Source organism: Castor canadensis, chromosome 13 (assembly GCF_047511655.1).
Source record: "Castor canadensis chromosome 13, mCasCan1.hap1v2, whole genome shotgun sequence".
Classification (NCBI taxonomy): domain Eukaryota; kingdom Metazoa; phylum Chordata; class Mammalia; order Rodentia; family Castoridae; genus Castor; species Castor canadensis.
Window position 1 is genome coordinate 12,865,613 of NC_133398.1, and position 13,116 is coordinate 12,878,728.

The 13,116-nt window shown below is 35.3% G+C and overlaps 1 protein-coding gene across 1 annotated transcript; it reads right to left on the reverse strand.

The window, feature by feature from the left end:
• Window positions 1-1,173: 1,173 nt before the first annotated feature.
• Window positions 1,174-2,112, reverse strand: LOC109675743 (olfactory receptor 1J21-like). The gene has a single exon (XM_020152379.1). It carries the CDS (start codon window positions 2,110-2,112, stop codon window positions 1,174-1,176), a length of 939 nt encoding a protein of 312 aa, XP_020007968.1.
• Between the last annotated feature and the right edge of the window lie 11,004 nt (window positions 2,113-13,116).

Here is a 13,116-nt window from a genome sequence, read left to right on the forward strand (position 1 = left end):
GAATGTGGAGAAAGTAAAGTGGAGAAAAGTTGATCAAAGAGTTTTAAGTTTCTCAAGTGAAATAACCTCTGGTGTTCTATTGCCTATTAGGATATATATATATATATATATATATATATATATGTAAAATTACAATGTACTGGCTATTTTTTTAAGATTGAAGGAAAGGTTTTGAGGGTTTTCACTATGAAGAAATAATAACTATTAGAGAAAATAGACATGCATACCTTTATTTGAATGCCGGAATAGCAAAGGTCCTTGACCTGAAAGGACTCAGGAAAGGAATGAACAGATGAGACACATGAAAGGATTCACTCACTCAGGAAGGGAATGACAAGACACATGACCAGAAGGCTGGTGATCAACTGGCAAAATTTTATTTTTCTCAGAAAGATTTATACAAAAGAGGAAAAGCCTTAAACATCAAAAACACTCTGACCTAGTTATAACCTTTCTGTTTTTGCCACCCTATATTCTTACTGCCAGTGTCCTTGATTAAGTATAAACTTCTTTTCAGTCAAGGGAAACCATTTAGTGTTCCTTCCCACCATGATATAGAGACATGATGCACCTGCAGATTCTGACCTTGTTGGAATACTTCTAAGCCACAGTGACCTTATCAGACTATTGCTTTTGGTTCCCACACTTGAACATTACACAGCTTACACATGTATGGAAATATTACTTTGTAATCTAAAAACATGTAAAAATCTCTACATGCCAATTTAAAAATAAATGATTAAAGCAATATAAAAAACTAGATTTCTAGTTAAGGTTACTCACAAATATAAATTACAAGTATTAAAAATGTAAGCACAAAAATAATATGATAAGATTACCAGAGGAACTTTTTAGGAGGATTCTCAAGAAAGGATACAAATTTTGGCATAGTAGAACATAAAACTACCCAGTAAAAAAGACTGAAATACAAAAGAGTATAAAAATTTTAATGGTTCCCAAGACATGGTATTATGTGAAAATGAAAATAGTGCAGGTATGTTTATGAACCCATTCCTAAGGCTCTCAAGATCAATAAGACAATAGGAGAAAAAAACTACCTCTGAGGCGAAATGCAAGCTGAGAAAAGAGTGACACTGAAGATTCACTAAGAAGCAGAAGTTCAGAGAAAGACTGAAAGCTCTCACATCTTGTAAATAGGGAACACAATGCCCATCACACTGAAAGGGTTCTTCTACTGAGGATATTTCCCAGAGCTCCTTTCATGTCCTGATTCCTCAGACTATAGATAAAGGGATTTGACATGGGTATGACAAGAGTGTACATCACAGCAACAAAAACATCCTTATCATTAGTGTTATTGGATGAGGGGGCAAAGTATAACCCAATAATTGTTCCATAGTATAAGGAAACTGCACAGAGATGAGAGCCACAAGTAGACACTGCTTTTAAGAGTCCTCTGACAGAGGAAGATTTCAGAATGGTGGCCCCAATGTGGCCATAAGAGACCAGAATACATATGAATGGCAGGGTGACAACCACCATTCCTTCAGTGAGGATAACCAGCTCATTTATACTGGTGTCTGAGCTGGACAACTTAAGTAAAGCAGAGAGGTCACAGAAGAAGTGGGGCAGAATGTTGTCTCTAAAGAAAGTGAGATGGGCTAGAAGGAGGGTGTGTAGGAGGGCACTGGCACAAGATAAGACCCAGGACACAATTACTAACAGGGAACATAGGGTCTGACTCATGATGGTCATATAGTGCAAGGGGTGACAAATGGCCATATATCTGTCATAAGCCATTGAGGTGAGAAGAAAGTTGTCAATACACCCAAACAACAAGAAAAAGTATACCTGGGAAATGCACATAGCATAGGAGATGGATTGACTCTGTGTCAGCATATTCATGAGCATCTTTGGAGCTGTGACTGATGAGAAAGAGATGTCAGTGAAGGCCAAGTGGCTGAGGAAGAAGTACATGGGGGTGTGGAGGTGAGAGTCCAGCCTGATGAGCAGAATAATGAGCAGGTTCCCCAGCACTGTGGTCAGGTACATGGCCAGGAACAGGGCATAGAACATGGCTTGTTCTTCTGGTCGGATGGGGAGCCCCAGGAGGATGAATTCAGACACACTGCTCTGATTATCTCTCTTCATGCTCTTCTAGATCTCTTTGCTGGAAATGAAAAAATAGAACATGAAAAACTGAAGTTATTGTACCTGCTAAGTAACAAAAACATGGTTTTGAACTAGTCAGTGAGTTCATTTTAACCTGCATGTCTCAAACTTTTGGACACACTAACGGGCTAGTATTGGCATGGGCTTCTATGATCTTAGGAATCAACTCAACAGGGTTTTCAAAATCCATAAAACATTGCTGTAATAATCATATCAGATCAGGTTCAAACCCAAGGAATCCAGGAGTCCCTAACAGAAAACTGAGACTAGGGAATGAGTTTGCAAAGCCAGGTCTGGAATTAATTATTAGAAAAACTAGTAGTTTACCTATTGGCCTGGCTTAACTTCCCACAATCCACTGAAATACATTTTGGACATTTTTCTGGGGAGAAAGTTGTTTTTGCTGTTACTGGGGACCGAACTCAGGGTCCTCTGCATGTTAGGCAATTGTTCTACCACTGGAACCACACCTCCATTCTGAAATATACTTGATTAACACTTTATTTCCATACACTGAATCAAGGTGATAGAACACAATGGTCTGCTTTGAATCTCCATGATATCACAATCTGGAAGCTTATTGGAAGTATCATATGTAGCAGGTCAAGGCAAAGGCAATAACATAAAATCCAGGTCAATAACATAAAATAATTGTGGCATATCTTGTCATACAGTCATCAGTTCTTCCTTTTGGAAAATTCTTTCCCATTCATAGTTTCAGTCTTCCATCACCCTTTGTAAAAAAAATTTTTCTGGAATGTGGAAGAAAATATCTCTGCTAATATTGCAACTTCCTACTTTATATTTTCTCTGCGATCAAACCAAGTTGTTCTTAATAAGTATGTAGAACACCAGGAAATACTCAACTTTTCAGTCACATATAGGATCTAACAAAAAAGAGGTTCTTTGTAAAAATGTATCTCTTGTAAAATAAAATAATTTCTCCAAAGTTTTATTTCAAACCTTGATTTTATAACAGTGATCTTTAACTGATAATCTTCTCATCACATTTTTGCTATCTCTTATGCCTTGTAAAAACTCCAGTTCTCCTCTTTCTCCTTCAAATTAGTTGTTCATAGTCCTACTCATATAAACAATCAGCATGATAGGGAAAGAACATAGTAAGGCTGTACTAAAAATGGCATACATATTTTGCACAATCTTTTTCAATGTGAATGTCTTGGTTTATTAGTGCTGTAATATGTCACTATCTGATACATCACTCATTTGGGGGGTTGACTAAAGTTAGTAGTAATGTAAATACTCTACTAACTTGATCAAAATTATCTTGAAATTTCACATATTCTTTGGTTCACTGTATTCAAAATCCTTTGATGCAATTACTTGAGATGGATTATACTTTTATTTATGTCACTTATTTCCATGTTAGTAAAAATCAGCTTATACCAATTGATATGGCATTAGCTGTCTGATAGGCAATATTATTTTATTTCCAGAAGTACTTCAGTAAATAACATCATTCATATGTCCTTATGTTTACTAGCATATATATTTACATGCTAAATGGGATAGAATCGATATTCATGATTTTGATAAATTGTAAAGTTAAGAGACTAAGGTGATAGGTAGCACATTTTCTGTGTTCTTTAAAACAATTCTTAATATAAGAATCTACCACAGAAGGTTGTGAAAATGGGTATTTTAGTTAAGTGTTTGCAGAGGACAGGGCTAAGACACTTGAGGAACAGAGAAATATTTAATTCCACAGTTATCAATGGAAAGATACATATTATAGAATTATTGAGAAGCTGTCACATGTAAGGCCTTTTCTGCTGTAATAGAATGAAACATTCTACTGTAATATACACAAGAAAAAGTTTAAATAAAGAAGTGACTAAAAGTTTTCAAACAGCTTTTTATCTACTGAGTAGACAGCAAGAGTATAACACAAATCTAAATGATGGGGTACTGTAGTAATTTAGCTACAAATAATATCTGCTTCCACCTGGATTGATGCAGTGGAGATGAATAAAATAATAGGGATACAGAATAAAATTTGGAACAAAATCCAACAAGACTTAAAGCAGATTAAACATAACCAAAAAGAGGAAAGTTTCTGCTAATCCTCTCAAAACTTAGCTAGATAGTCATGATAAATTATAAAACATGGAGTTATCTCTCATACTAAGGTAAAGAAGTGAAGAATCCAGCTATAAAAGCCACACACTGAATGCATCACACACACACACACACACACACACTCCATACATTAATACTAATGAGTATAAATTCTACTCCTTGTCTGAGAGGGCCCCTTAGATGAGGAGCATAGATACCTTCAGCTACAAGGCATGAGAAAGTTCTGTCTAGAAGGTATGGAATTGAATGAAGCAGGTGGATCTCTAAGATGCTCAAAGTTTGAGTCTGAGCAGCAAAAGTTCATCAGTTAAGAAACTAACAAGAGATATATGTGGACATAGTTCAGAGTTTTTGAGAACTCAGTGTGAGTTTTGATTTGAAAACCATGGAGAGGACCCAGAGGCAACCATCCATTACCACATCCAAGTTAAAGACAAACTGGGTATGATTGAATCACTTTCTTAGGATTCCCTGGGGTAGAACTGCTTGTTGGAGAAGATATGGAGAGTTTACCCTTGAGGAATAATGATAATAACCACAATGCAGTTATGAAATTGGTGATTCACAAAGCTTCTCTTTTCCCTGGTTAATAAAGAGCAAAAGGGGACCAGAGTCAATAATGCACCAAAGAGATGTTTGTGATAATGAAAGCCTCTAGATTCTAAACCCCATGCTATTTTAAGTACATCAGAAACCCTCTAACACCTTCACTCTCTGGCCAAAAGTGTTAGGGAAATTGTAGTTCAGCATCACTACTACACTTGGGGGAATGGACTATAGAGTCTTATGAATCTCATTTTCATGCCCCAAATCTATTCAGTTCCCATTCTTTTGGTGAATGGTGTTACAATACCCTAAAATAACATTTAATGTATACTTTCCACTCAACCTCTTACAAGATTGTTCCCAAATTTATTCCATATACCTCCAGCTCCATAAACGTAATGCCTAGCTGAAAAGGAGATGTCATGTGTTCATTATTATAAGGTGAAGATATGTGAATATTTATAAATGACTCTGGTTATATTAAAAATAAACTTTTACTGTTAACTGCTGTTTGGGTGAAGAAATTCTATAAGAAGTTTAGATTGGCTTCTGGGTATTATAGATTAAGTTGATCACTTGTTACTCTGATTAAAGTGCTATAATTGATCTGTCTGCTCAAAAATGTCAACAATTGACAAAACTTTCTTTTCAAATCAGAAAAATACCATTGGCACCTTACTCTTTCCCTATATGTATGAAGACAAAAATAAAGTATGACTGCACAATTTCTCATTCAAGTAAGCTGTAAGAAAAAAAAGATCTCTTAAACAAATGCCATTACTATTCCCTAGGTACCGAATACCATTTCATAGAAGACCTTCATCTTTTCTCACCAATTTTCTCAACCATTTCTGAGTTCTGTTCCTAACATGTCTCCTTCAAAAGCTTATTATTTAATAACAAAGTATACTCACATATACGAACACCACAAAATCAACATATAGGCAAATAATATTAACAAGGATGTCAGAGAATAGAACTATAAACAGTCTAATCACCACATAAAAACTGTTCACCTCAGTAATAGTGAGGGATCAACAAATTAAAGTTCACTAAGGTTCCATTATGTATCAAGAGGTTGATAAAGTTATATTTGAGAATGGTCTCTGTTGAAAATAATGTATTTTAACTGGAAGTGTTTATCACTTTTGCTAAGACAAATATGTCTTATGGTAAAAATGTACATTGTTATGGTCCAGATGTATACTGCAAAGATATCTTGCACATGTACAACTGGAGACATAAATGAGAAGATTCACAGCAACATGGTTCACAATGGCAGAAAATGGAGGCAAAGTTTAAAAGTAACTAATTTGCACTTTTTTCATGAAGAAAATTATAGAGCAATTATATGTTATACCATAGATGAATTGAGAACATATATTAATGGAAAGGAATAAAAGCAAGATTCTGACAATATAACAAAACATGGAAACAAAACAAAGATTTACATGTATATACATTTCTATGTGCTGAATATTTGTGTCATCCTACAAATTTGTATGTTGAGGGTTTAACCCCTAGTGTAGCCATACTTAGTGATAGGGTCACTAATCAACTAATTAATGCTAAGTGAAACATAAGATGGGAGACCAATAGGTTTCATATTTGAGAAATGACTCTTCCCCTTCCCATTTGTCTTTGTCTACCATGTGAGGTCATAGCAAGAAGATGGACAGCTGCAATCCAGGGATTAATTACTATCCTCTTTTTTCCTCATTGAAGCATAAACTTCTTGAAAACATGGAAAGGTTGTATCTACTCTTTTCATTGCACTGTACTGGCTGCAGTAGGACAGTCCATGAGTATTGGACAGGTGAAACAAAGCATGGAGTCTATTGTACGGTTTTGCTTTCACAAAACCCTAGTGACATCTCAACTTACAATTATGGGACAAGGACCTATCACATTCTGTATGTGGCATGAGTGGATCTGGTATTTCCATCGACACTATTCAAGTAAAAGGCACGGGCATGGCTTACTACAGCCTCACATGCGTTTGGACATGCAGGACTGAATTTTCAGGATGATCACAGAGAAGCTTGCGCAATCAATCTGCTGGAGTCCATGTGGGGTAGGTGGATGCTACAACACTGGATTTAGTCAGATCTGGAATTTCTGAAAGTTATTCTCCAAGAATTTATACCTGGGTTCTCTATTAAGTTCCATTCACATACTTATTTCTTTTCAGGTGAAAAATAGCTATATAGCATGTTTTGAATGGGAGTATTGTGATGGAAGTATTGTGATACCTTTCACTATTATAGATCTTTTGTGGTTTTTACATGAATTTTGGAGTGTTTTTCCTATTTCTGTGAGAAATAACATTGGCATTTTCATGGAAATTTCATTGAATCTGTATGTAGTTTGAGTTAATATGAGCTTTTAAACAATATTAATATTTCCACTATATGAACATGTTATTCCATTGTTGTGTGTCCTCTTCAATTTGCTTCATCAGTGGCTTCTTTTACTGCAGAGACCATTCAATACCATGGTTAAGTTGATTTCTGGAATTGGGACACTTCCTTGTTTAATTTCTCAGCAATGCTGTCATTAGCAATTATAAAATGCTAAGATTATTCTATGTCTTGTTGCTGTGGCTAAGACTTCCAATATTATTTAATAGGCAGAGTTAAAGTGCACAGATTTTCTCATTTGATCTTAGAGAAAACACTTTCTGCATTTCTCCATACAATGTGTTGTTGTTTTGTCATATACAGAACTTATTGAGTTGAAGTATATTCATTCAATAACTAATTTTTGAAATTTATCATGGAAGGATGTTGAAGTTTATTGTCAATTTTTTCTACCTGTATCATGGTGATGTGTCTTTATCACTCTGTCAATGTGTCATATTATGTTTACAAATTTGTACTTGACCATGCAGAATAATCTTTTTTAAGACTTTTGTATTTGATTTGCTAATATTTTGTTGAGAATTTTCACAACTATTTTTACTTTGTCTATAGTTTTCCATATTTATTGTATCCATCTCTCATTTTTGAGACAAAGTCTTGTTATGTATTGCAGGCTAGCCTGAAACTGCATTCCTCCTGTGTCTCCCTCCCAAGTGCTGGGATTACAGGTCTGAACTATGATACTGGGCCTGCTGTCTCATTTTGGTATCAGGGTACTGGCAGTCTCATAAAATTAGTTTGGACTAGTTCCCTTCCTTACAATATATTGGAATGGATTGAGAAGGATTGTTGTTAGTTCTTTAATAGTTGGTAAAGTTCATCAGTGAAGCCATCCAGTCCTTGGCTTTTCTTTACTGGAAGACTTTATTACCAGTTCAATATAATTATTCATTATTGGTCTGTTTAAGTTATCACTGTCCTTATAGTTCAATTTTGCTAGGATATATATGTGTCTACAAACTTGTCCACTTATTCCAGTTTTTGCAATTTGTGTGGCATTCACTCATTCATAATAGTTATTAATGACCTTTCACATTTATATGTATCACACTTAATTCCCCCTTTCCCATCTCAGATTCAATTTATTTGGCTCTTCTCTCTTTTATTCTTTAGTCCAGACAAAGCCTTGTCCATTGTGTAGCTTTTCAAAATAAAATTCTTCATTTTGTTGATCTTTTCTATTATTAATCTCTATTTCACCTATGATTATAGAGAATGGAGAATGTATGAATTATAAAAGTAGTTTAAGATACATCACTAATATCATAAGTGATTAAAGTTAATTCCTATCTTACACTATGGTGAAAATTACCATCTCCATATATTACAAGGACTTTCAAAGTTTGAAGGTAATGTTCTATACTTTTACATAAAATTATGGCATGCTATCGTTACTACACAGGATGAGGCGGCTTTGACAAAATCCACATACAATTGGGTGCACTGTAGTACAAAGCACGTGAATGAGTCCTATTGAATTGTCACAAATCATATAATATATATATCCTATTGTTCTAACACCTGATGATAGCTATCGAAGCTTCTCATTACAGTATGAATTAGGTAAGGCGCAGGTGTTTCTTTCCAGGGGTTCAATTGGCTTCTATTTTCCAAAGTCATAAAATTCTCCTGGATGCTGGGGAGGCATGTACATACAAACTGTTAGTTGAAAGAAGTTTGTGCATGTGTGGAGGGGTGATGGAATTGAACTAATATGAAATTTTCCTAGAGGGAATTATACTAAGGTATTCCTAGTCTTTTCCAAAGGGTATGATATTCCAGTGATGATAAACATGAGTCCACCCTTCTTCAGTCTCTCTGCTTTTCTTGATACCACATTCCTTCTTTGTTGTCTTGAAACCAGAACAGATGCCATTTTCAACTTGAATTCCCAAAAGGATCACATTATACTTAGGCCACCAATAAAATGATGTATTAGGATATTTAAGCACATTAATATTAAAATATTTTATTGAGTAAATTTGAAAATCTTGAAAAAATATACAAATTTCTAGATACTTATGACCATACAAAATTGAACCAAAAGAATACTAACCACCTAAATAGATCTAAAACACAAAATGAAATGGAAGCCACAATAAAGAGTGTCTCAAAAAAGAAAAGTGCAGGACCTGATGGATTCTCTGCTGAATTCTATCAGACCTTTAAAGAAGAGCTAATACCCACTCTCCTTAAACTTTTCCATGAAATAGAAAGGAATACTGCCTAACTCATCTATGAAGCCAGTATTACAATCATCCCCAAACCAGACAAAGACACCTCCAAAAAGGAGAACTATGGGCCAATTTCCTTAATGAACATTGATGCAAAAATCCTCAATAAAATAATGGCAAACCAAATCCAACAACACATCAGAAAGATCCTTCACCACAACCAAGTCAGCTTCAAACCAGGAGTGCTGGGATGGTTCAACATATGCAAATCTATAAATGTAATATAGCACATTAATAGAAGCAAATACAAAAACCACTTGATCATCTCAATAGATGCAGAAAAAGCCCTTGATAAGATTCAACACCATTTCAAGATAAAAGCTCTAAGAAAACAAGGAATAGAAGGAATGTACCTCAACATTATAAAAGCTGTATATGACAAACCTACAGCCAACATCATACTTAACGGTGAAAAACTGAAACAATTTCCCCTAAAATCAGGAAAGAGACAAGGGTGTCCACAATCCCTACTCCTATTCAACATCGTACTGGAATTCATAGGCAGAGAAATAAGGAAAGAAGAAGAACTAAAAGGAATACAAATAGGTAAAGAAATCATCAAAATATCCCTATTTGCAGAGGACATGATCCTCTACCTCAAAGACCAAAAAAACTCTACCCCAAAACTCCAAGACATTGTAAACAGCTACAGCAAGGTGGCAGGATACAAAATCAACTTACAAAAATCATTAGCTTTTCTATAAACCAACAATGAACAAATTGAGAAAGAATACATGAAAACAATTCCATTTACAATAGCCTCAAAAAAAAATCAAATACCCAAGAGAAAACTTAACAAAGGACGTGAATGACCTCTACAAGGAGAACTACAAACCTCTGAAGAAAGAGATTAAAGAAGACTACAGAAGGTGGAAAGATTTTTCCTTGCTCATGAATTAGTAGAATCAACATAGTAAAAATAGCTATACTACCAAAAGCAATCTACATATTTAATGAAATTCCCATCAAAATCCCAATGACATTCATCACTGAGATTGAAAATTCTACCTTAAAGTTCATTTGGAAGCAAAAGAGACCGCGAATAGTCAAGGCAATCCTCAGCAAGAAGAGCAATGCAGGAGGTATCACAATACTCGACTTTAAACTATATTACCAAGCAATAGAAATAAAAAACAGCATGGTACTGGCACAAAAACAGATATGAAGACCAGTGGAACACAATAGAGGATCCAGATATGAACCCACAAAGCTATGCCCACCTTATTTTTGACAAAGGTGCCCAAAACATACATTGTAAAATAGACAGCCTCTTCAACAAATGTTGCTGGGGAAGTAGTTACCTACCTACAGAAAACCCAAACTAGATCCATGCTTATCACCCTGTACTAGGATCAACTCAAAATGGATGAAGGACCTTAATATCAGACCTAAAACTCTGAAGTTAGTACCGGAAAGAGCAGGGAATACTCTGGAAGCAATAGGCATAGAAAACAACTTCTTCAATAGAACGCCAGCAGCTCAGCAACTAAGAGAAAATATGGACAAATGGGCCTTCATAAAATTTAAAATTTTCTGCACAACAAAAGAAATGGTCTTTAAACTGAAGAAACCCCACCCACAGAATGGGAGAAAATATTTGATAGCATACATCAGACAAAGGACTGATAACCAGAATATATAGAGAGCTTAAAAAACTAAACTCCCCCCAAATCAATGAACCAATTAAGAAATGGGCAAGTGAACTAAACAGAACTTTCTCAAAGAAGAAATTCAAATAGCCAAAAAACACATGAAAAAATGCTCAACATTCCTGGCCATAAAGGAAATGCAAATCAAAACCACACTAAGATTCCACCTCACTCCTGTTAGAATAGTTATCATCAAAAACACCACCACCAACAAATGTTGGTAAGGATGTGAGGAAAAAGGAACCCTCATACACTGCTCGTGGGAATGCAAGGTAGTACAACCACTCTGGAAAGCAATATGGAGGCTTCTTAAAAATCTAAACATAGATTACTATATGATCCAGCAATCCCACTCCTAGAGATACACCCAAAGGAATGCAACTCAGATTTACTATATGATCCAGCAATCCCACTCCTAGAGATATACCTAAAGGAATGCAACTCAGGTTATTCCAAAGGCACCAGCACATTCATGTTTATTGCAGCACTATTCACAATAGCCAAGCTATGGAAACAGCCAAGATGCCCCACTACTGACGAATGTCCTACTGTTAAGAAAATGTGGTATTTATACACAACGGAATTTTACTGAACCATGAAGAAGAATGAAATCTTGTCATTCACAAGTAAATGGATGGAACTGGAGAACATCATCTTAAGCGAAGTTAGCCAGGCTCAGAAGGCCAAAAATCATATGTTCTCCCTCATATGCAGACTTCAGACCTAAAACAAATGCAGTAATATTATTGTACATGGGTCACATGCTAAGGGGAGAATACATACAGGAGAAATAGGGAAAGGTAGGAAACCAAAACCTTGAAAGTGTTTGATGTGCCCACTGTTTAGAATCTAATATAGAAACCTTAAAATGACAGAAGTCACTATGGGAAGGTGACCAGGAAGTAATGAACAGGTCACATAGAGGTGAATAAAATTCGGGTTGTAATACACATGTGCATGGAAGCAATGCTAGGAATATCTCTGTATAGCTATCCTTATGTCAAACCAGCAAAAACGCTGTATCCTTATTATTGCTTAAGTCTTGTCTTCAACAAAATTGGAGAAGAGGGCAGAACAGGTTCTTCCTGGAAACAAGGGGGTCGGGGGAAGAGGGAGGGGACAGAGGGTATGGGAGAGAAATGGTCCAAGCAATGTATGCACGTATGAATAAATGAATAAATTTAAAAAATTTTTTATTCTAGATAGCAAAAAGTAACACTATTTAAATGATGAAGGCACTTGCAATTAAATAATGGGAAATTATTAATTTCCAGATTATATGAAGGCTGTCTGCAATGCAACAAATAAAAGACACTGTGCCCAATAGAAAAGTATGGGGAAAGACAATATCATGTATTTCTCTAAAGGAATACTATAGTAAAAGAGTTATCCAAATGGTCCAGTGTGGGTCTCCTAGTCAGTAGAGCACTTTCCACTATTATGGTAATTCAAGAAACAGTTCACTTGTCACCAAATGCAACAATAATCTACTTCCAACCAATGGAGGAGGATATACACATACTTTTTAAAATCCTGGCCAGAAATAATAACACAAATTATCTTCCTCTGGGAACACATGTAGATTAGTAGAAAACATAGCAGCTGCCTCCTGGTAACAACAAAACAGCATCACAAATCATCCAATTTGACTAAATTTGCCTTCTCTGCAACAAATATCCAGTAAACATGGACTAAGATGCTAAGATGCTCTCTCTTTCTCTCTGTCTCTCTCTCTCCAGCTTTTAGTATTTAATTTTTAAATTTGTTTTCTTCTACTTCTTTTTTGTAAAATTTCTTTCACTGTGTATCTTTCTCTTGTTTCGTTTTCATTATGAATTTTCTAATCTTTGCTTTCCCACGTTTTGGGATTTTTTTTCTCTGAATTAAATATTTTCCAGGCAAGATGACTCACTACCGATGAATGGGTTAAGAAAATGTATTTATACACAATGGAATTTTACTCAGCCACAGAGAAGAACAAAATTTTGTCATTCACAAGTAAATGGATGGAAATGGAGAACATCATCTTAAGTG

What these genes read in the sequence shown, in the direction of transcription:
- LOC109675743 (XM_020152379.1), bottom strand. Translation starts at nt 2,112, where the DNA reads ATGAAGAGAGATAATCAGAGCAGTGTGTCTGAATTCATCCTCCTGGGG.